General features: G+C 55.0%; 4 protein-coding genes across 4 annotated transcripts; 1 reads left to right on the forward strand and 3 right to left on the reverse strand.

Annotated features, from left to right (window-relative positions):
- Positions 1–3,087: 3,087 nt before the first annotated feature.
- Positions 3,088–3,986, reverse strand: N0V96_010413 (uncharacterized protein; the record flags this gene model as incomplete). Its single annotated transcript, XM_065758937.1, has 3 exons — positions 3,088–3,598; positions 3,704–3,783; positions 3,888–3,986. 3 exons carry the CDS (start codon positions 3,984–3,986, stop codon positions 3,088–3,090), a joined length of 690 nt encoding a protein of 229 aa, XP_065612460.1.
- Positions 3,987–5,216: 1,230 nt separating this feature from the next.
- Positions 5,217–6,337, reverse strand: hrf1 (Protein transport protein yif1; the record flags this gene model as incomplete). Its single annotated transcript, XM_053196997.1, has 3 exons — positions 5,217–5,381; positions 5,435–5,962; positions 6,062–6,337. The coding sequence occupies 3 exons, from the start codon at positions 6,335–6,337 to the stop codon at positions 5,217–5,219; spliced, it is 969 nt and encodes a 322-aa protein (XP_053045486.1).
- A 1,036-nt stretch (positions 6,338–7,373) lies between these two features.
- Positions 7,374–9,590, forward strand: N0V96_010415 (uncharacterized protein; the record flags this gene model as incomplete). Its single annotated transcript, XM_065758938.1, has 4 exons — positions 7,374–7,598; positions 7,670–7,955; positions 8,017–9,251; positions 9,345–9,590. 4 exons carry the CDS (start codon positions 7,374–7,376, stop codon positions 9,588–9,590), a joined length of 1,992 nt encoding a protein of 663 aa, XP_065612461.1.
- An 899-nt stretch (positions 9,591–10,489) lies between these two features.
- Positions 10,490–16,872, reverse strand: N0V96_010416 (uncharacterized protein; the record flags this gene model as incomplete). Its single annotated transcript, XM_053196999.2, has 2 exons — positions 10,490–16,338; positions 16,392–16,872. The coding sequence occupies 2 exons, from the start codon at positions 16,870–16,872 to the stop codon at positions 10,490–10,492; spliced, it is 6,330 nt and encodes a 2,109-aa protein (XP_053045488.1).
- Positions 16,873–18,261: the final 1,389 nt, after the last annotated feature.

Here is an 18,261-nt window from a genome sequence, read left to right on the forward strand (position 1 = left end):
CGTGACCCCGGCACGCGAGTCTTTCGAGTCTACTGTGTAATTATTATCCGTGTCCGTAGAGTCTAAGGAAGGTATGGGATAAGTTAGAGTCCCGTCCTGGACGATGGGGGAGGAGTCGACGAGATGACAACCGGACGGCAGAAGTGGAAGGCGCACTAATAGATTATAGGCGGCGGCAAAGAAAGAATGATTCAGTATGGCTTATTCCTTAGTGCTTCCATCCCATGCCCTTTTGAGTCGTGCGTCTCAGCCCTCGCTCTCACGGTATTGGACAACTTGTCGCTCCTCCCCTCCTACGCTACGGCGCGGCATGATGTTGATTGGGGGTGGGGAGAGAGCCCCGTGAAGGCGGTCAAGAAAGATACCAAGATTCCAGACTGCTCCGGTAATCCAATGTGCCAACCTTACCTGAAGATGCATCAATGGAACAAGATGCCGATATGTAGTGATATTGGGTGAGATTGGGGGATCCATCATCCGGCCCCCGAAGACCAATTTTAGAAGAGATGGACTCCCAGATTGTCACCTCGACCGTGGTATCCGATCGCAAAGGTTCTGAATTGGGCCAAATAGACCATGTCGTCCGCATATGTATACATACTTCTGCATCTGCCAGGGAAACTGCAGCAGCAAGATGCAACAGAAGAATGAGAAAATTAAGAAAGAAAAAAAAAAAGGCCCCGACCAGCGCAACATGGAACGGGGGGCGGGCAGGGGCAGGCAAAAAGTGGGAATGCCCAACACTCTCCGAAGGTCGACTTCCTTCCCCGAGAAGACTCAAGAGAAAGGTCCCACGATTCCACCCGGTTCGCAAATGGAATTAACGGTGCGACAACCAATCACGGGCAGCCAGGGTTGCATCGTGCCTCCCTGGACCGTCTCTGCAGTGCTGCACTAAAAGCTTCGATGGAGACCCGGATCCGACGCTACAGGACCTGTCAACCCGTGCTAAATCGGATCGTCTTCTTCTCCGTCTTCTTTTACGGATATGGCGCCGTCCAACCATTCCACTTGGCCTCAGCCATCCATCTTGAGACCTTCCATCTCGATAAAACAGAACTCAGAGGTTTTGGTGGAAGATTAACCCCTCCATTTATTGACATTTTTCCAAGGTACCTACCTATTGAGAAGGCGCACTGAGCGGTAATAGTCACCAAAAAGATAGTTCAGCCCGCTCATTTGCCAGTGACGTTATAGCCCCACGTCATCCCGACTTTCACACGTGGAGTCGCCAATAACAACCAGCGTCCTCAACCCCCAATACCACCAACGCAGCCACCACCTTCCTTTCCCCATCCCGGCCACAATTCCCACCTCAATTGCAACCATCAAAAAGCCAACGTCGCTAGTTTCCGAGACTCCATCCGATATCTGTTTGTTTACCTACCTCCTCCCCCCTTTTTCCTGGTCATGCACCACGCTCCTGTAATAGACATTCATCCTGTTCCTGAAGGATGAAGAGAAAGAGAGTTTTCTGGCCCTGGCGGCTGCACGCCGCTGCTGGTTGTCAGATCGTCCCTTCCCGCGCTCCCGACATGCACATGATGTAAGCGCAGATTTGGGGGTTTGGGCCTCTGCGTTAACCCTGACGTCACATCGCTCCCAGACGGCATCATCCTCGTTCCCGGAGTGGAAGGCACGGGTTACTTGCCGTTTGGCCAATCAGAGGCCACTTGCCAACGTCGTTATGAGTGAGCCAATGAAACCTCTCAAATGGTCGTCGCAGGAGAAAGCTCCGGAGCAAAATCACCAGACGAGACCACCACCATAGACTAGTCGGTTGGGTCTTGCAGATTCCAGGAGATGGGTACGCTGTACGGATACGGAGTATGTGTACTATAATACAGAAAGCCGCATACCTAGAAATTTGATCGGCAATGCACCTAAATTAACGATGCTCCACAAACCCTCGGCCGAGTTGACTTAAGTGCAGTTTTGGGGGATTTGGAAGCCGAGCTTTGGGTGGGAAGACTTCACCGAAAGGCCAATTGGTGAAGAGACACCTTCCTCATTGTCTTCCATCTCTTAACCAATGCCATTGTCTGTAATAGTACCCTACGCGAACACGATGTCGCACGGATAGCAGCCGAGTGTCTTACCCCTTGAGACCCTCAACGTCATCACGCCATGCGGCGCTTTCTCACCGTTTAATAGCCAAACAACAAGCCCGCTTTGGCCCTTCAGCCAGCCACCAAAAAAGCAAGTCCCAAAAGAATGTGGGTGAGATTATACCTAATGATATGTATTGGGACCTGGCTGCTGAAGGCTGTAAAAGTGACTATAGGTCACTCCGAGCTTCCTCTGTTACCGCTACTGACGAAGCTTGATAGGTTCATCGTACATAGGACGGGGGTGAGCTTAGAGCTTGTGAAGGAACCTCTGGGCAATTGGCAAGTGTGGTCCAAATCTCCTTTAGTTGACATAGAGCGAACCATGGGAGGTTTCACAAGGTGGCAAACAGGTTAACGCGTTGGCAAGGAGGACCCAGATGGACGGGATCACACAGCGCTGGACTTCAAGGCTTTGCAAGTTTCCCACGGGTATTTCAAAAAGTAAGACTGCCTATCGGGGGAAACATTCCACAAGATGTGAACAAGGCACGCGAGGCAACGGATTTGGATTCCCATTGTCTTTAAACTAGATTCAAGGAGGTCACTTTAGCTGGTGGTCAAAGTTCGAACAACGTCGTTGTCATCATCACAACCGTCAATAGAATAGCTAGGATCTATAGCTAGAATCAAGTGTGACCTATAAACTCATTCGTGCTGGCACTCCAAGTGTCTGAGCTTATAATGCCAATGCCAAGGCGAACCTGGGATGCGTTCCTCTCGATGCTCTCGTTCTTTTCGTACCATTTCGTCCAAGCGAGCTTTGGAAATCGTCCACTGTCTTGCCATGCACCTTGTTTCCTCCAGCCCAAGTGCCATTTGCTACCCCCCAACCCCCCATTTGCTCGCGTCCTCCAAAATGTGACGTGGTATCAACCCAACGGTAACCATCTCAGTCCCGTCTAAAGATCAGTTTCTTCGCATCGCCAAAAGTATGGAGATCCCACCATGGTGCGGGCCTACATCGCTGGTGCACTCTTTATCTCGCAGCGACCAGACTCATGTAGATACCCCAAGCGACACCCGCCAGAGAACCAACCAAGTTCCTACCCTCGATACTCTTGATAAAGGCAAAGTTCACTAAACTGACCATGGGCCACAATTTCAGGCCCGCGATGAAGATGGGCACGAACTCGAGCTGGCTCTTGTGCACGACGGACCGCCAGTCAACGTTGCTATAGTCAATGGCGCCACGCGAGAACAAAAACGTGCCCGAGTGCTGCGCAGCCGCGAGGTGCTCCGGGCGCACCATGGCCGTCTGGATGCTGTGCATGAACATGCTGAAAGCGAGCGTGTTGAGCGAGGCGCCGACGGTCTGGTCAAGGATCAGCTTGACGAGCGTGTTGCGGATGTTGAGCTTGGGCTCCACGAGCTGGTCCTCACGCGCCTCGCGGTCGAGCGCTTTGTCGTCGTTGGCCGCGGCCGAGGCGATGGCCTTCTTGGTAGGCGAGACGTGGTAGGCCGGGAAGCTCTCTTCGAGGAAACCTTGCCTGGTATGTGTCAGTGATGACGGTCTGGGGTACGACGCGTATCGCGCATGCAGGTAGAATAGGGATCCGCGATGGTGAAAGACGAGCGCACGCTGGGAGACCCACCACAAGAAGTTTGGCGGCGTGCTGAGCAGGGTGAAGATGATGAAGTGGAAGACGGGGACCCAGTCGATGACGAGCTGTTTCTGGTCGCAGTGTTAGCAAGAAGGTCTCAGGTGATGTTCAAACGACGCAATGATATATGACGACTCAAAACATCGTAGAGTCCATGAATCTCGGAAGTTCATACATCGGTCTGGTAGGCCGTCAGGACCTGGGCCAGTATGTTCGAGGTGCCACTAAGTGCAGCTGACTGCAAGGTTGCAGTGACGATAGGAGGGAGTGCCATGATGGTGACTTGTAAGTATGCAAGCTTGACTTTGATTTGCTGAAGACGTGAATTGAAGTTGTAAGTTTCGATGAGCGATCCAGACTGTTGGGCCGGGTAAACCACGGCAAGTGCGCTCTTGAGAGACGTCTTCAAACCAAGGTGACGGGAGGCAGAGGAAGATAGAGATAAGAACGGATGACGTCCTTGATGCAAAACAGGTGCCTGAAGACGCCAGAACTTATATGCGACACTGCGTGAGGAACGTGAGTCAATTGTCAGTTGCAATCTGTTCAATAACCCTTCCGAGCTGGAGCATTTGTAATCGGCAGAAGTTGAGGCTTGACGGGATGCAGGGCCGGGAGTTGGACGCTTTGGCGGGGGTTCATGGGTAGTGGAGGGAGAAGCGACCCCGGCTTCCATTGTGGAGGTGGCCAGTCTCCAACACTCCAAGTTCGGACCAGCCAATCAGTGATGACATGTCTGATTTATGGGGCTCCTGACAGCTGTCCCTTCAAAGCAAGCTAGAGCTCCAATAGGCTAGACGACGTGGCTGCTCACTTACATGGTTCCAGGCACCACAGGCAACAAGCATCGAGAGTCACAAAAGCGAGCCTCATTGGGCATGAGCATGGCTATTGTGCCTCTGAAGAAGTCTACTTGACTGGAGAAAAAGAATGCCTAGAAAGGCTGCCGGCTTGATAAATGTCAGCAAAGTTGATTCGCTGCAGAGGACTTCAACGCACTTACTAGCGCAACCTTATTGGGTGAGTGATACACAGGCAGCAAAGAGCTTGCATGAACATCTACTGCAATCATCAATGCACTGGCGTGACTGGTAAGGTAGGTACTACAATACAGGTTTCTAGCGTTTGTTTTGATTCGCGTCCCCTTCATCGTCTCAACTCGTGCCCGCGGATTGCCCCTCGTGACAAGCTCCGACTAGTCCTATAGTACAGGGATGGAGCTTCTTCATCTTCGTGTACTGTATAGCTAGCCCCCCGATATGTTAGGGACTCTACACAACAAACAACGCGAGCGGCTAGAATGTCGTGTCGTTGTATCGTACAATTCATCTTGACTGTCCGATAAATCGCACATCACCAAAAGCTGACTTCAACCAGCCATCCCTTCCTTGTATCTGACCACCTAGCAAGCGCATACCCAGCTACTCCCGGACTCCTTTTTCGTGTTGATCTTTTCCATATAATGGTGCTTTTGGCGTAAACTTAGTAGTGCCGTGATGGTGGTTCAAGGCCTCGACAGGATCCACATGAAAAGTAGCTGGACAATGTAGGAGTAGAAGAAGAGAAACTGGGTCCTCTGGTTTCGCTTGGCTCGGGAATCGCCAGTCTGCATAGGGCCGGCACCGTTGGCTGCGTTTTCGGGGAGCAAAACGTACTTGAGCGAACGCATCTAATGGGAATATTAATCTCTTGTATCAAGTGGTGACTTGCGTGAGGACATACCAAGAACAGCGAGTTGGCCAGGAAAGTGTAGAGGAACACGCCCCAGCCAATCCACCCACCGGTACCCTTGCCACCGTTCAGAATCTCGGCCACAGTGACAGTGACGATGATACCGACAAACTTGTAACCGGAGTAAGCGATCAGATCGTAAAGCTGCGAATCGTTCGAGATGCCCAACAAGTAGCAGCCCAGCTTGAGACCGAGGATCTCTGCCATGACTATTACCAGGGCTGTCGACGCCGTGTATCCGAGAAGTTCTGGTTGAAATTGCCCGCGGAGACCAGCAAGGAGTGTCGAGAGAAGGATGTACGTCACGACAGCCATAACGGGAATGTACATATCGGGGCTGTTGATGTCGTCTCGCGGAGGGAGGTACCATCCCTCCTGTCCGCTAGGCCCGACGGACTGCTTGCGCGACCATGGCTTGTGCCTCCAAGGGAAGAGGACGAGAACTATTTTGTTGATGACGTAGGAATTGGAAACGTTGAAGTAGTGCTTCAAGGCGTTGACGTTAACGTATCGGTTGAACTTCAGGAAGGGTTAGCTTCAGAAAAAACTTGATGCATCTCGATATTCGATCGGCAAGGTGCTTGGAGGTTTGCGTCCCCATCCCAAGGCTTGACGTACGTTTTGCTCCATGTACTCCTGGCCATGTTTGAAGGCCGTCTGGCCAAACTGCGCTGCCACTTGCGCTGTGGGATCGTTCATGAACTGTCCGTACGCGCCGAATACGTTCCCGCTCGTGCCGCCTTGCTGTTGGTAAGGACTGCCACCGTAGCCTTGTTGCGATTGCGATTGCGACACGGGAGGAGGGGGCGAGCGCAACTGGGGAACCGTAGAGACATGCTGGGGTACGGGGTGGTGCAAGGGGGGCGACTGCCCGTATGTTTGTGGACGCTGCATGATGTGCAAATGAGCTCGTGGTTTTGTGTTCTGTTTGTGAGTATCGTTCGATGGGGTTGTCGGGAGGATTGGGAAGCTATGTTGGAATCGACGGCGGCGTGGATGTTGGGATGCCTCCCTTCCAGGTTCTCTGAGTCCACGTCGTCTTTGGCGGGCCGCGATGGAGCTGGTACAGAAAGGTGTTTACTTCCATCGATGGCCCACACTGGTCAGATGAGCAGGGCAGGTAGCGGTGGCCTGAAGGGGCTTAGCTCAGAGTTCTTCTTGGCCAGCTCAGCACGAGCCCTCTCGCGGGCCTTTTTAAGCCGCTTGAAAGCCTGATACCGGCTGGCGTACAGCTGTCACTGGGCTCGCACCGGCGCATATCGATCAACGACTTCACTACCTCTATTATCATCTCTTTTCAGGCTTCTCGAGGCAAATTTCTGTAAGGATATATGGATATTCGTAGGGACTACAGGACATGTCGTCTTATCCGTGTTACGCAAGTCGTCTCAGAAAGTCTCATCTCATCAAGTATCGTCTCGCCATGTTCTTGCCATTGAGCTAGACCTGCTCTTGGAGGGGGTCGATCGGGTGTCTTTATTACAGATGCAAAGAGAGGCTGACACGAGTTGGTATAGCGACTAAAGGCAAGACTCTATGAGGAGCCAAAGACGGATAACTGTACTTACCTTCAAGTTTTGTACTTCAAGGAAGCAACTCAATCATGGAATAGTAGTAATAAGCTCTCAATCCGTACTGTACAGACCGCGCTCTGGAGGACTGAAGATACAGTGTGAGTACCCTCCAACATAGGTATTCACACTTCCAGAGCTTATCGATAAGAAAGAGCCAAGGGTTCACCCACTCCAAGGGCCCAAAGGAGCGTCCAGCCCACTTCATTGACCACGGGTCTTGCGCCACAGGCCAGCTTTTGGGATCGAGCAAGTCGCCTCCAACTCAACGCTCACCCTCTCACCTCTTTCTCCAGTACCCAAGTCTACACCATTTTTGGTGTCGCCGCAGATCACGAAACCGAAATCGCGTACACACAATGTTAGACACTTTCGAGATTCTGACCACCTCAGGCGTGGTCCTCTGGTCCAGAACGTATGCGCCGGTCAACCCGTCCGTGATCAATAACTTCATTGCCGATGTCTTCATCGAGGAGAAGGGCGGCGCTGCCTCCAGCCAGTCCGCGGCCAGCAACCCTCCATACAAGCGCGACCAACACACGTTACGGTATACGTTTGTCAAGGAGCTAGGTGTCATCTTTGTGGTATGGAAGTCTAGCAGCAGCCAATGCGCCGCGCCCCGCCAAGCCATGGTACTGACAAGGTGTGCGAACAGGCCGTTTACAGATCACTACTTCACCTGTCATGGATTGACAAGCTCGTCGACAACATCAAGACGATCTTTGTAGATCTGTACGGAGAGCAATTGACGAAGCCGCACACGACAGTGGTCGAATGCCACAAGTTCGACGAGTACTTTGACCAGCAGGTCAGAGAGCTGGAGACGACGGGAGCAAAGGGCGACTCCAACGTCTCAGAAGCCGACTTCGCAAAGGAGGAGAAGACATTGTCTGGAAACCTCGGCGATGACCCTCCCCTTCCTCCGGGTCTGCACTATAGAGGTAGGCTGAATGCGCCATGCAGATGAATCAGTGTGCAAGCAGCTAACAAACTTCCTCCTAGGTCGCGGTCTGAACAGCGCAAACGAAACTTCCAATGACTCGACCCCCATCGCGACGCCCACGACCTCTCGACCCTCGACTCCCGGAACCGGCGGCGTATTAGTAGGCAAGGCCGGCCCCGTCGCCAAGATGTCTCGGCGCGCGCGCAAGGCAGGCAACTCTGCGCCCCTTTCCTCTGGCGACGAGTCCGCCGGCAGAAGGCCCAAGCCCGCAACGAGATCATCAACGAAGAAGGGCCGCAAATGGGACGCAGACGGTATGGCTGACGAGGAGGACGACGTGGTGCTCGACTACTCGGCTGCTCCGAAGTCGGCGACAAGTGACTCGGAAGCCGAGACCACCGCCCGCTCCTCCGCCGTCGAGCACGTCGATCACACGACATGGGGGTCCAAGACGTCAAAGGGCCAATTCGTGCTGAAGGACCTAGACGACGAGGTGCACAACATTCTCGCCTCGGCGCAGGCCAAGAACGACCTTTCCAACAAGACGGAAGCATCGGGCGGGCTTATCGGATCCGGCCTGAGCACGATCGGAGGCCTCTTCCGCAATGTCGTCGGCGGAAAGACGCTCTCAAAGGCGGATCTCGACAAGGCGATGAAGGGCATGGAGGAGCACCTCCTCAAGAAGAACGTCGCGCGCGAAGCCGCGGTACGGCTTTGCGAGGGTGTCGAAAAGGAACTCCTCGGCGCCAAGACGGCCAGCTTCGAGAGCATCAACGCAAAGATCCAAGCCGCCATGGAAGCCTCCCTCACAAAGATGCTCACCCCGACCTCCTCGCTCGACCTCCTCCGCGAAATCGACGCCATCACAGCCCCGCCCGCGACCTCCCTTCGCAAGGCCCGCCCCTACGTCATCTCCATCGTCGGCGTCAACGGCGTCGGCAAGTCCACCAACCTGTCCAAGATTTGCTTCTTCCTCCTGCAGAACAAGTACAAGGTCCTCATCGCCGCCGGTGACACCTTCCGCTCCGGCGCTGTCGAGCAGCTCGCCGTGCACGTCCGCAACCTCAAGGAGCTCACCGTCCGTGAGGGCGGCCGCGTCGAGCTGTACCAGAAGGGCTACGGCAAGGACGCCGCCACCGTCGCCCGCGATGCCGTGGCTCACGCTGCGCAGGACGGCTTCGACGTCGTCCTCATTGACACCGCCGGACGCAGACACAATGACCAGCGTCTCATGTCCTCCCTGGAGAAATTTGCCAAGTTTGCTCAGCCCGATAAGATTCTCATGGTCGGCGAGGTAAGACCCATTCCTTGCTTCCCCTTCCCTCCCTCTCTCTCTCTATTTTCTCACATTTGTGACCAAACAACAAACTGACTTCCTTCTCCCAAGGCCCTCGTCGGCACAGACTCAGTAGCCCAAGCCCGCAACTTCAACGCGGCCTTTGGCTCCGTCCGCACCCTCGACGGCTTCATCATTTCCAAATGCGACACCGTCGGCAACATGGTCGGCACCCTCGTCAGTCTCGTCCACGCCACAAATGTACCCGTGCTCTTTGTCGGCGTCGGTCAGCATTACTCTGACCTGCGCAACTTTTCTGTAAAGTGGGCTGTTGAGAAGCTCCTGAGCAGTTCCTAAGGTTCCGTTTCTCTCCCTGGGGGGAAGGCGGTGCAGAAGACTATAGAGTGGCACTGAAGTTGCCTCTCTCCCTTGGGTAAAAAAACCTGTATAAATCGCCTTTTAATACGAAATGAGATGAAATGATATCAAATTAATTGGGGTTTCCACGGCAAGAACCCATTGTATCCCCCAACAAATTCAAGTATTTCAATAATTCCCGTTTGATATGCCTAGTTATCTCTCAGGTCCCACGAAAACACGTTTGTGCTGTCCATGGTTAGCCACGAGCATTTTGCCATATTGAACCCTCGTCACGACAGGTCCCGGTGAAAATAATTCAATGATCAAAATTGATAAGCCAAATCAGGCGTGCGAATTATTACTATATACTTCTTTGGTGTTGTGTAATAGGTAAGTAAGCAAAGGAGGGCTGGGCTGCAGTAAACATGACCAGGCCAATAGGTAGAAGCAAGCAAGCCCACAAAGCTAGCAAGCATCACGCTATACTCAAGCCCTTCAACCCCCTCTCCATTTCATCGTCATTTTCTTTCCCGCTATGCATCGGACCGAAACAGAGAAAACAAAGGAAATTAACATTTAGCCCTCTCATCCTCATACCCCGCGGGGAAGGAAAGGGATATTCTCCCCCCTCCACCATGGGGAGTGATTACAAAATGGGTAAAATCCACGATCTGAGTGTTCGTATATGACATTCCTCCTCCTCCAATGTCCTCAGTGGATTGTAGTGTAGTAGAAGTAGTCTTGCGAAAAAGGGGGTATCATCATTCTAGTGTGTCCATTCTTTTGGGCTCAAAAGCATGCTGCGTGATAGAGAGAGAGAAAGATTGACTGCGGTGCGAAAGACAAAGGAAATCCTCCACGCTCCCACGTTTCTTTTCACTCATCACCGCTCCTTCTTAGTCTTCGAAGAAGTCAGTGTCGTCAAAGTCGCCCGGGTGAGCATCCGAGTCGTAGCCGCTTGACCGCATCATCGGAGGCGTCATGGGCTGTTGGGAACGGCTCGACGGACGGCGAGCGGGCGGGCTCTTGAGGGGCATCGGCTCGGATGGCACTTCCGTGATGGACGGCCCTCGGTTACGGGCCTGTAGTTGCTGAGCCGTGTACCGACGTCCAGTGGTCTGGAACGCCGTTGGCTGAGGTTCTTCCGCGCGCGCAACGTTCGAAGGAGGGGTCTGGCGGAGACCAGAAGCTGGCGGGGTCATCAGTCCGTTGTGGTTGTTGCTGAAAGAGGCCGATGCGGTAGATCGGGACGGGGTGTGGTTGCTGTTGACAGTAGGACGGGCCGTAGAGGGCCTACCGCTTCGTCCGCCCGACGCGAAGATTGGTTGTTGCGATTTGCGCCAGTTACCCCAGGCTGCAGCCAGGGGTCCTACAGCTTGAGCAACACGAGGTGATGCAGCCTCCCGAAGCGACTGTGCAATATTGGGCAGATTGATTGCTGATCCGCCATTCATCGCACGCTCGCGCTCCTGCTCCTCCATTTGAAGGTTGGCCTTGAGACGGATGGATGCATCCTTGACAGCTTCCCTGTCAAAGTCTTCGGCAGAGACGGCAAGGATGATGTCTTGCAAATCGCCATGTCTCACGGCAAGAAGCTCGCGTAACCAAGTGATCTCGTCGTCACGCTTGGCAATTTTGGTGGGAGCTTCGGGATCCAACTTGTCGACGGTAGACTCGAGCTCTTCGATGCGCTGCTCGCGTGCCTGCAACTGCTCTTGCAAGACCATGATGGACTCCCGCAACGCCTGGGGCGAGATCTTCTCTGGGAGATCCAGAGCCTTGGACACGACGGGTGCGGCAGGTGCCGCGGCCTTGGGCTGGAAAGATGCGGTGGGCAGAGCGGTTGGCTCGACACCGGCGGACTTGGCAGCTTGAGCGGCAGCACGAGCGGCTTCCTTGGCAATCTCAAGCTTATCTTCCAAGTGTGCGACACGGTCTTGGAGATGTTCGGTCTTGGACGTGGACAGGCTGAGACGCTCGAGGAGGTGTTGCTCGGTTTTCTGGCCATCTTCGACGGCATTGCTCAGCTGTCGCTCCCAGCGGGTCTGGAAATCCTCGAGCTCGTTCTGGTGCTTGCGCTTGAGTTCCTCAATAGCGTCAGTCTTGCTGGTCTGAGCCTCCTCCATCATCATCTCAGACTGAGCCTTGGCAGTCTCGACGTCCATGTTGGCCTGGTCAACTTCGGCTCTGAGCTTAGCGACCTGCTCCTCGAGTTCCTCGCGAACAGCATTGACATGGTGGTTGGCCTCGTCAATCTCGCGCTGCATGGAAACGCGCGTTCGCTGAACCTCGGCAATGCCAGACTCTCTCGCTTCCTTGAACTCGCTCTGGTATCGCATGGCAGACTGGTGAAGCTTGTGGTTCTCAGTCTTCATCTCGCCAAGCAGGCCCTCGAGACGCTTGCACTCATTAACGGCACGCATGCCTTGGCGTTCACCGTTCTCAAGTCTCTCCATTTCGGCTTCAATTCGTTCGCGCGTACGGGCCTCGGCTTGGAGCTTAGCATCCAAGACCTCTTGACGAGCGACGAGTTGCTGCTCCCGCTTGGTGCGACGAGCGTTCTCCTCAGTGATGTCGCGGGCAGCCTTGGCCATGTCTTCCTGGAGAGACACGAACTTGGCACGCCAGCTTTCCCTGACGCGCTCGTTCTCCTGAAGCTGTGTTCCTAGGGTGTCGATGAACTTCTGCATGGCCTTGTTCTCCTGGAGTGTTTCGGTGAGGTCGATTTGTTGTCTGCGGGCGGTCTCAACCACACGCTCTGTCTCGGATCTCCAGCGGTTAGCCTCGTGGGTGGCGCCTCGGACCTCGTCCTCCATAGCGTTGATCTTGTTGGTAAGTTCAGTCTGCGCCTGAGTAGCGTTGGTTTGGGAGGCCTCCATGAGTGCCATGCGCATCGTCTGCTTGGAAGCGGCCTGTTCAAATGCCTTGAGCTTGTGGTCCCGCTCCTCAACTTCTTCACGGAGGCGGACCTCCTCTTCGCTGGCAATACGGAGCAGACGCTGAACCTCAGAGAGTCTATCTTCGGCAGTTCGGCGACCGTCAAGCTCTGTTTGAGTGCGCTCTTCCTGATGTCGGAGCTTATCCTCCAGGTCGCTAACGCGATGGTCGAAAATGCTCTTGTTCATAATCTCGACTTCAACGCGAGTTTCCGCGGTCTGAAGCTTTCTGTCGAGCTCTGCCGCGAGATCTTCGGCGGCGCGGCGATCGGCAACCTCCTTTTCAGTCTTGCTACGCTCAACATAGAGGCGCTCCTCGAGATCCATAACCTTGGCCTGAAGCTCGCTCAACTTGTTGTTGACGGCCTCATCATGATCACGGTCGGCGGTCGGCTGTTGAGACGGGGTTGGCATGCGCTTCTCGACAGCTTCCTCGACAATGTTCCGCAGATCCTCGCCGCGGAAATCAAGGCGCATCGAAGCGCCAAACTGCTCTCTCATCTCCTCCAGAGCCTTCAGAACAACAGTGCTGGAGGGCTCGTCGGCAACAGGTGCGGAAATTTGAGGCACGGGAGCGGCACCACGCTGCTGAACAGCAAAAGCATCGAGTACAGCGGCACGGATTTGTTCCATGCGCTTGTCGCGGCGCGGACTAAGCGAGCGACGAGGCACAGGCTCTTCATCCTCATCGTCAGCGTCGCTGTGTTGAATATCGGCAGAGACACTGCGACGAACGGAAGACGAAGCTCTTCGGTCGCCTCGGAGGGACTGCTTGATGGACAGCAGGGTCTTCTCCAGGGGACCCAAGCGAGCGGAAAGCAGATCCCCGACGGCTTCGTTGACGCGACCGTCGAAGAACTGGACGCGCTGCTCCAACTTGGCTTGCTCTTCGTCGCTGAAGGCACCTTCCCAGTCGCTCTGTGCAGCACTCTCTTGGCCAACCAGGTGGGTAATTGGAGCATCGAATGACTGTGCACTCAGTGGAGGATCGACGAAAGGATCCTCCAACTCCGTGGTCGGCATGGCCGAGTTGTCGGCGGGGAGGCCATGGTATTGGCGCACGGGGCTGGAGGTTCTGCTGCGGTATTGGCTACCGGCCTGCATCTTATAGGGCGACAAGTTGGTAACGCCAGCGACCTGGATCTGTCTGTTAGGGCTGGGCTGGTGCCATCTAGCGGCCTCATCATTGGCCTTGTTGACACCAAATGTCGGGTCATTCTGGTTGAGGTGGTTCATGATATCATCAATCTCCTCAAAAGTTGGCTCATGTTGTTCATTACTGGCATCAATGGCCGGCTTTGACGGGAAGGTGAACTCGTGGGCGTTGGGCTCATCAAGATACTCTTCTCCCTCAGACACAACATAGTCCTCGGGGATCTCTCCCTCTTCCAGAGAGTCTTCGTAATCATCCTCTCCAGCGTTGCGCGCAGGCGACGGAGACGCGGCAAACCGAGACGCAGAAAGACCCTTAGTCTTAGGCGGGCTTGCGAAGCGAGAGGCGCCCAGTCCCTTGGGTGCGGCGAACTTGGGAGGTGTCGGCGCTCGAGGAGATGGCTCGCGAGGTGGCGAGACCGGGGCGGGTGCCTCGGTGCTGGGCAGGATTGGCTCAACGGTGTCTTCTCTGTCACGCTCATCCTCTTCGTCCTCATCAGTTTCGGTTGCCGGAGTAGGCGCCCAGCCGCCGCCAGGGATGAATGCTCTCGCAGTAGCAGAGAGCGACTTGTTGTGGCCCTTCTTGTACGTGTCGATACCAAAAGGTCGGGCTTCGGCGAAGCTCTGGACATCGTTGTTCGAGTCGAATTCGAAGGGTGCCCAGTTCAGGTGCTGCTGGTCAGGCGAAGTATCCGAGGGGCTAGTAGCCGTAACAGCCTTGGAGTCGGCGGGGTGCTCGGAAGCAACGGTGGAAGACATGGTAGTGTCGGCGGGCGTGTAAGCTTGCTCGTCAGAGGCATCCTGCTCCTCTTTCCTAGGCTGGAGTGACTGCAACGTGGTGGGTTCGGGGGATGGCTCAGCGAACAGAGGGACATCGTCCTCGTCCCCTCTAGACGCCTTTGCCCTCTTGTAGCGAGATTCATCAATCAAGCGGCCATCTGCATCATCCGGAAGATCATCTTGAGATTCATCCTGGTTGTTATCGCTGCTGCTGGGACGGATAATTGGGACGGCCTTTGACTTCTTGGGAGGCTTGACAATGTCAGAAAGGTTCAGATCAATGTTGCCGAAAATCGAGCTAGTACGGTTTCCAGCACTCTCGCTGCCCGACACAGGGCTAGTGACAGAATCCGAAACATTTCCAAAGGGTGTGAAGGCGGGTGCATCCGGTCGAAACTTGGGACCAGAGGCAGAAAAGCTAAAGTCGCTCTGACCGGGTGAGAAGACAGGGGCCGCCGCATTAATCTTGGACGACATGGACCCTGCACCAAACGAGCCTGCTGACGGGGAAGTGACTGACGGGGCGAAGGATGCACCGCCGGCCTGGAAGACTGAGGGCTGGAAATTGTTGCTACCAGCGCCGAAAGTGAAGCTCGTCTTTGACTCGTGCCCTGGGTTAAACTTGAATTCGGGTGCCTTGACGTTGAGCTTGGAGAGCGAGGGCTTGCTGGCATGGCTGGGTCTCCTCGGCATGCCAGAGTTGCTTGACATTGACGAAACATCGTTCCAAGGATTGCTCGTTGTGGAGAACGATCGCTGGTGCTGCTGCAAAAGCGTCGTGAGGCTGAAATCTTGTACGGGTGTACCGAGATTGCTAGGGTTGGTCTCGATCTCCGCCGCCTCGTCGATCCGCTGGGCGTCAACCTCGTGCCATCCGGCCAGACTGTCGCCGCGGGGTCGGGTCTCATCGTGGTGAGAAAAGAAGTTCTGGGACAAAGAGTGGCCACGGCTGTGAGGGCGCGGGTGATGAAGGACAGGGCCATCGCCGCCTTGAGGACCGAATTGTTTGGGAAGCCGCTGGGGTGCCTGGAACTGGACCGATGCTTCTCTGGCATGCGCTAGAGGCTGCTGTTGAGAGAAGTTGGCCAGCTGCTCAGCCGCAGCTTCCTCGTTGTGTGGGCTGTAGTCCTCGTGCTCTAACTCATTGCGCATCTGCTCCTCCAAGTGATACTCGGCCTCGTCAATCTCTGCCTGGAGGTCATCGTCGTTGATTTGTGCAGGCTCCGTGGGCTTCATGGGGGTCTCTTCGTGTGCCTCCTCCTCTTCCTCTTCGTCTTCTCGCACCTCTTGCAGACGAGGTGATGCGCGCGCGGGTTGCTGTTGCTGCTGCATGAACTGATGGGGCATCATGGGGTACTGCAAAGATTGGTGACGTTGGTGCGCATTGAAAGCAGGGCTGCCAGTCGGCGCAAACCCTTCGGGCATGAAGGGGGAGACGGGGGAAAGGATTCCGTTCAGCAAGTTAGGTGACTCTGTTCCATGCGAACCTGGCCAGCCTAGAGGCGATGGCTGACCTGGCATCTGGAAAGGCGAGTGGCCCATGGGAACTGAAATCGACTGTCGATTGTTGTACTTGGCAGGGTGACTGCCGAAGCCAATGGGCGAAGCCATGCTTGGGCTGTGACTGTGGCCCGCAGAAGAACGACCACCAGGTATGAACTGTGGCGGGAACGGATAGCCTTGCACGTGATTGCTCGACGCTGAGGATGTAGGCAATGGCGGGGAGAATGGCAAAGGCGGATATTGCGCAGAGGCCTGTCGGCTGGGCTGTGATACTGCAGGCGATATTGAAGGCGCTGGAGGATCGTCGTCGCCGAATGACACTCCAAGAGCTCGCAACTTGGCTTCGTTAAGCTCATTGACGTAGTCTCTCCAAGCTGCACAGCAGTTAGCGTTCCCATTGCTTTCCCTCGCTTCAACGCAGGCTTACCATTCAAATCAGGCAATGTGACTTTGTATGTATGTTGCGCTCGCTCTCGAACAAGGTCCTCGGGGCTAGGCCAAGCGTCTCGACTCTGGGAGTATCCAGTGGGGGCCTGGTACGTGCCCTCTGCAAGATCCAAATCGAAACCACTGATATCGTACCCAAGCTCTTCCCATGATCTAAACATGCCCTCGATTTCGTTCTGGTTCAATGGCTTGGGCGCATGGCCGGGTCGTCCGCGTTCCTCGTCTTTGGGAAGAAGAACCATAATATTCTTGCCCTTCCATGGGATCTTCTTCTTCACCCTAGGCGTCATGCTAGGCTCTTTGATCGTCACTCTTGCAGATGCACTCCTCATTGGCGTGGTTGGCGTCCTCGCTGTGTTGCCGACAGCAGCACTAGCGCTCCGTCTGGGCGTTGTGGGAATTGGTGGGAGGTCTGGCAGCTCGCGGGCCAAGTCGGCCTTTGAGAGATCTGGACTCTCCATCTTCGCGCTTATAGTCTCGTCTCGAGGCTTCACGTCTTCTTGCTTGAGCGTCTCAACGCTGGATCGGGTTCGAGGATAGCGAGGCTCCGTGAGCGATGCGCGCGTCAGGCGTGGTCGGGCTCTCCGGGTTCGCAGAGATTCTTTATCGTGCCAAACAGCTTCGTCGCCAGATCCTGAGCCGCTCAGTGAAGAGTGCTCGCTTCCGTCGCTGAACCAATGTCGGCTCTCAGTATGATCACCCGCCGTGTGCTGGCGAATCCAATCTTCAGTCAATCGTCGCGCAGGTCTCCGAGCGCGATTAGCTAGAACTTGAGCCGCGCTAAGGTAGGGCTCGTGCGATTCGTCCTGTCCGAGCGAGAGCGCTGGTGGAGGTCGAAGGAAGGGAGTACTGATAGCAATGTGATGGATGGGCGAGCCTTCGGATTGATCGCTGCCGATGCTCTCGCGGCGAATGAGGTTCGTCTCTTCAGTTGAGTAGGGCGAGCCCCAGCTAGCTGTCACGTATCTCTCCTCCTCTTCTTCGGGATTGGATTGGGTTTGACTTCTGAGAATTTCCCGAGCTCGATCGGGGAGTCTGGGCGCGGGTAGCGAAGGTAAAATTGGGGAGGACCCAAGGTCCTCGCCGTCGGCAGCTGTGGACGTCGATGAGAGGGCGGGAGACGTTGGCGGCGAATTGAAGGATGGACGGTGAGGTCCTGTGCCGTCCTGTGCGGATGCAGCAGGAGGAGAATGGGATTGCTGGGAAGAAGACGTCTTCGTGGGACTCTGTTTCAATCAGGAATGGGTCCAAGAAAAGATGTGGCGTGGTGAGTGGACGTTCAAGGTATCCGTACCACGCCGGGAATGTAAAAGTAAGGTAAGGTGAGGATGCGGTGAGGTGTAGCTTACCACGGTGAGATCAGCGCAGACGATGGGAATCGTCTGCAGCCAAGTCTCTGTGTATTCGCGTCGAGGACCCTTTCTTCAACAGCCCTCAAAAATCGGCATGCACACACAACGAAGCAGGCCGCGAGAAAAAAACGAAGGGAACGGACGGGCGCTGTCGAGGTTGTTGACAGGAATAAGGGGGTGGAGGAGAGGCGGCCCGTGTGATTGGGGATGGATGAGTGTGTATATTTGGGGCCGATGGGTGGTTTTTTTGGTCGCGACGCGTATCCGCAGGTAGCCCAGGTATTTTTTGTTAGGCGGGCAGGGAAGGGGACCGACAAAAAAAAAAAAAAGGATAGCCAGCAGAAATAAGGTATTATTTTGCAGGTGGTGACCCAGTGCAGGGATTAGAGGGACGGGGGGCCCGTTGCAGAAAGGAACTGAGAGAGGGAAATTATTGACTAAGGAGCGACATGAGGAGAGAAGGCAGGCAGAGGCAGCATGCGGTTACCGGACGCATCG

Source organism: Colletotrichum fioriniae, assembly GCF_027942845.1.
Source record: "Colletotrichum fioriniae strain IMI 355084 chromosome Unknown scaffold_14, whole genome shotgun sequence".
In the NCBI taxonomy this organism is placed as follows: Eukaryota; Fungi; Ascomycota; class Sordariomycetes; order Glomerellales; family Glomerellaceae; genus Colletotrichum; species Colletotrichum fioriniae.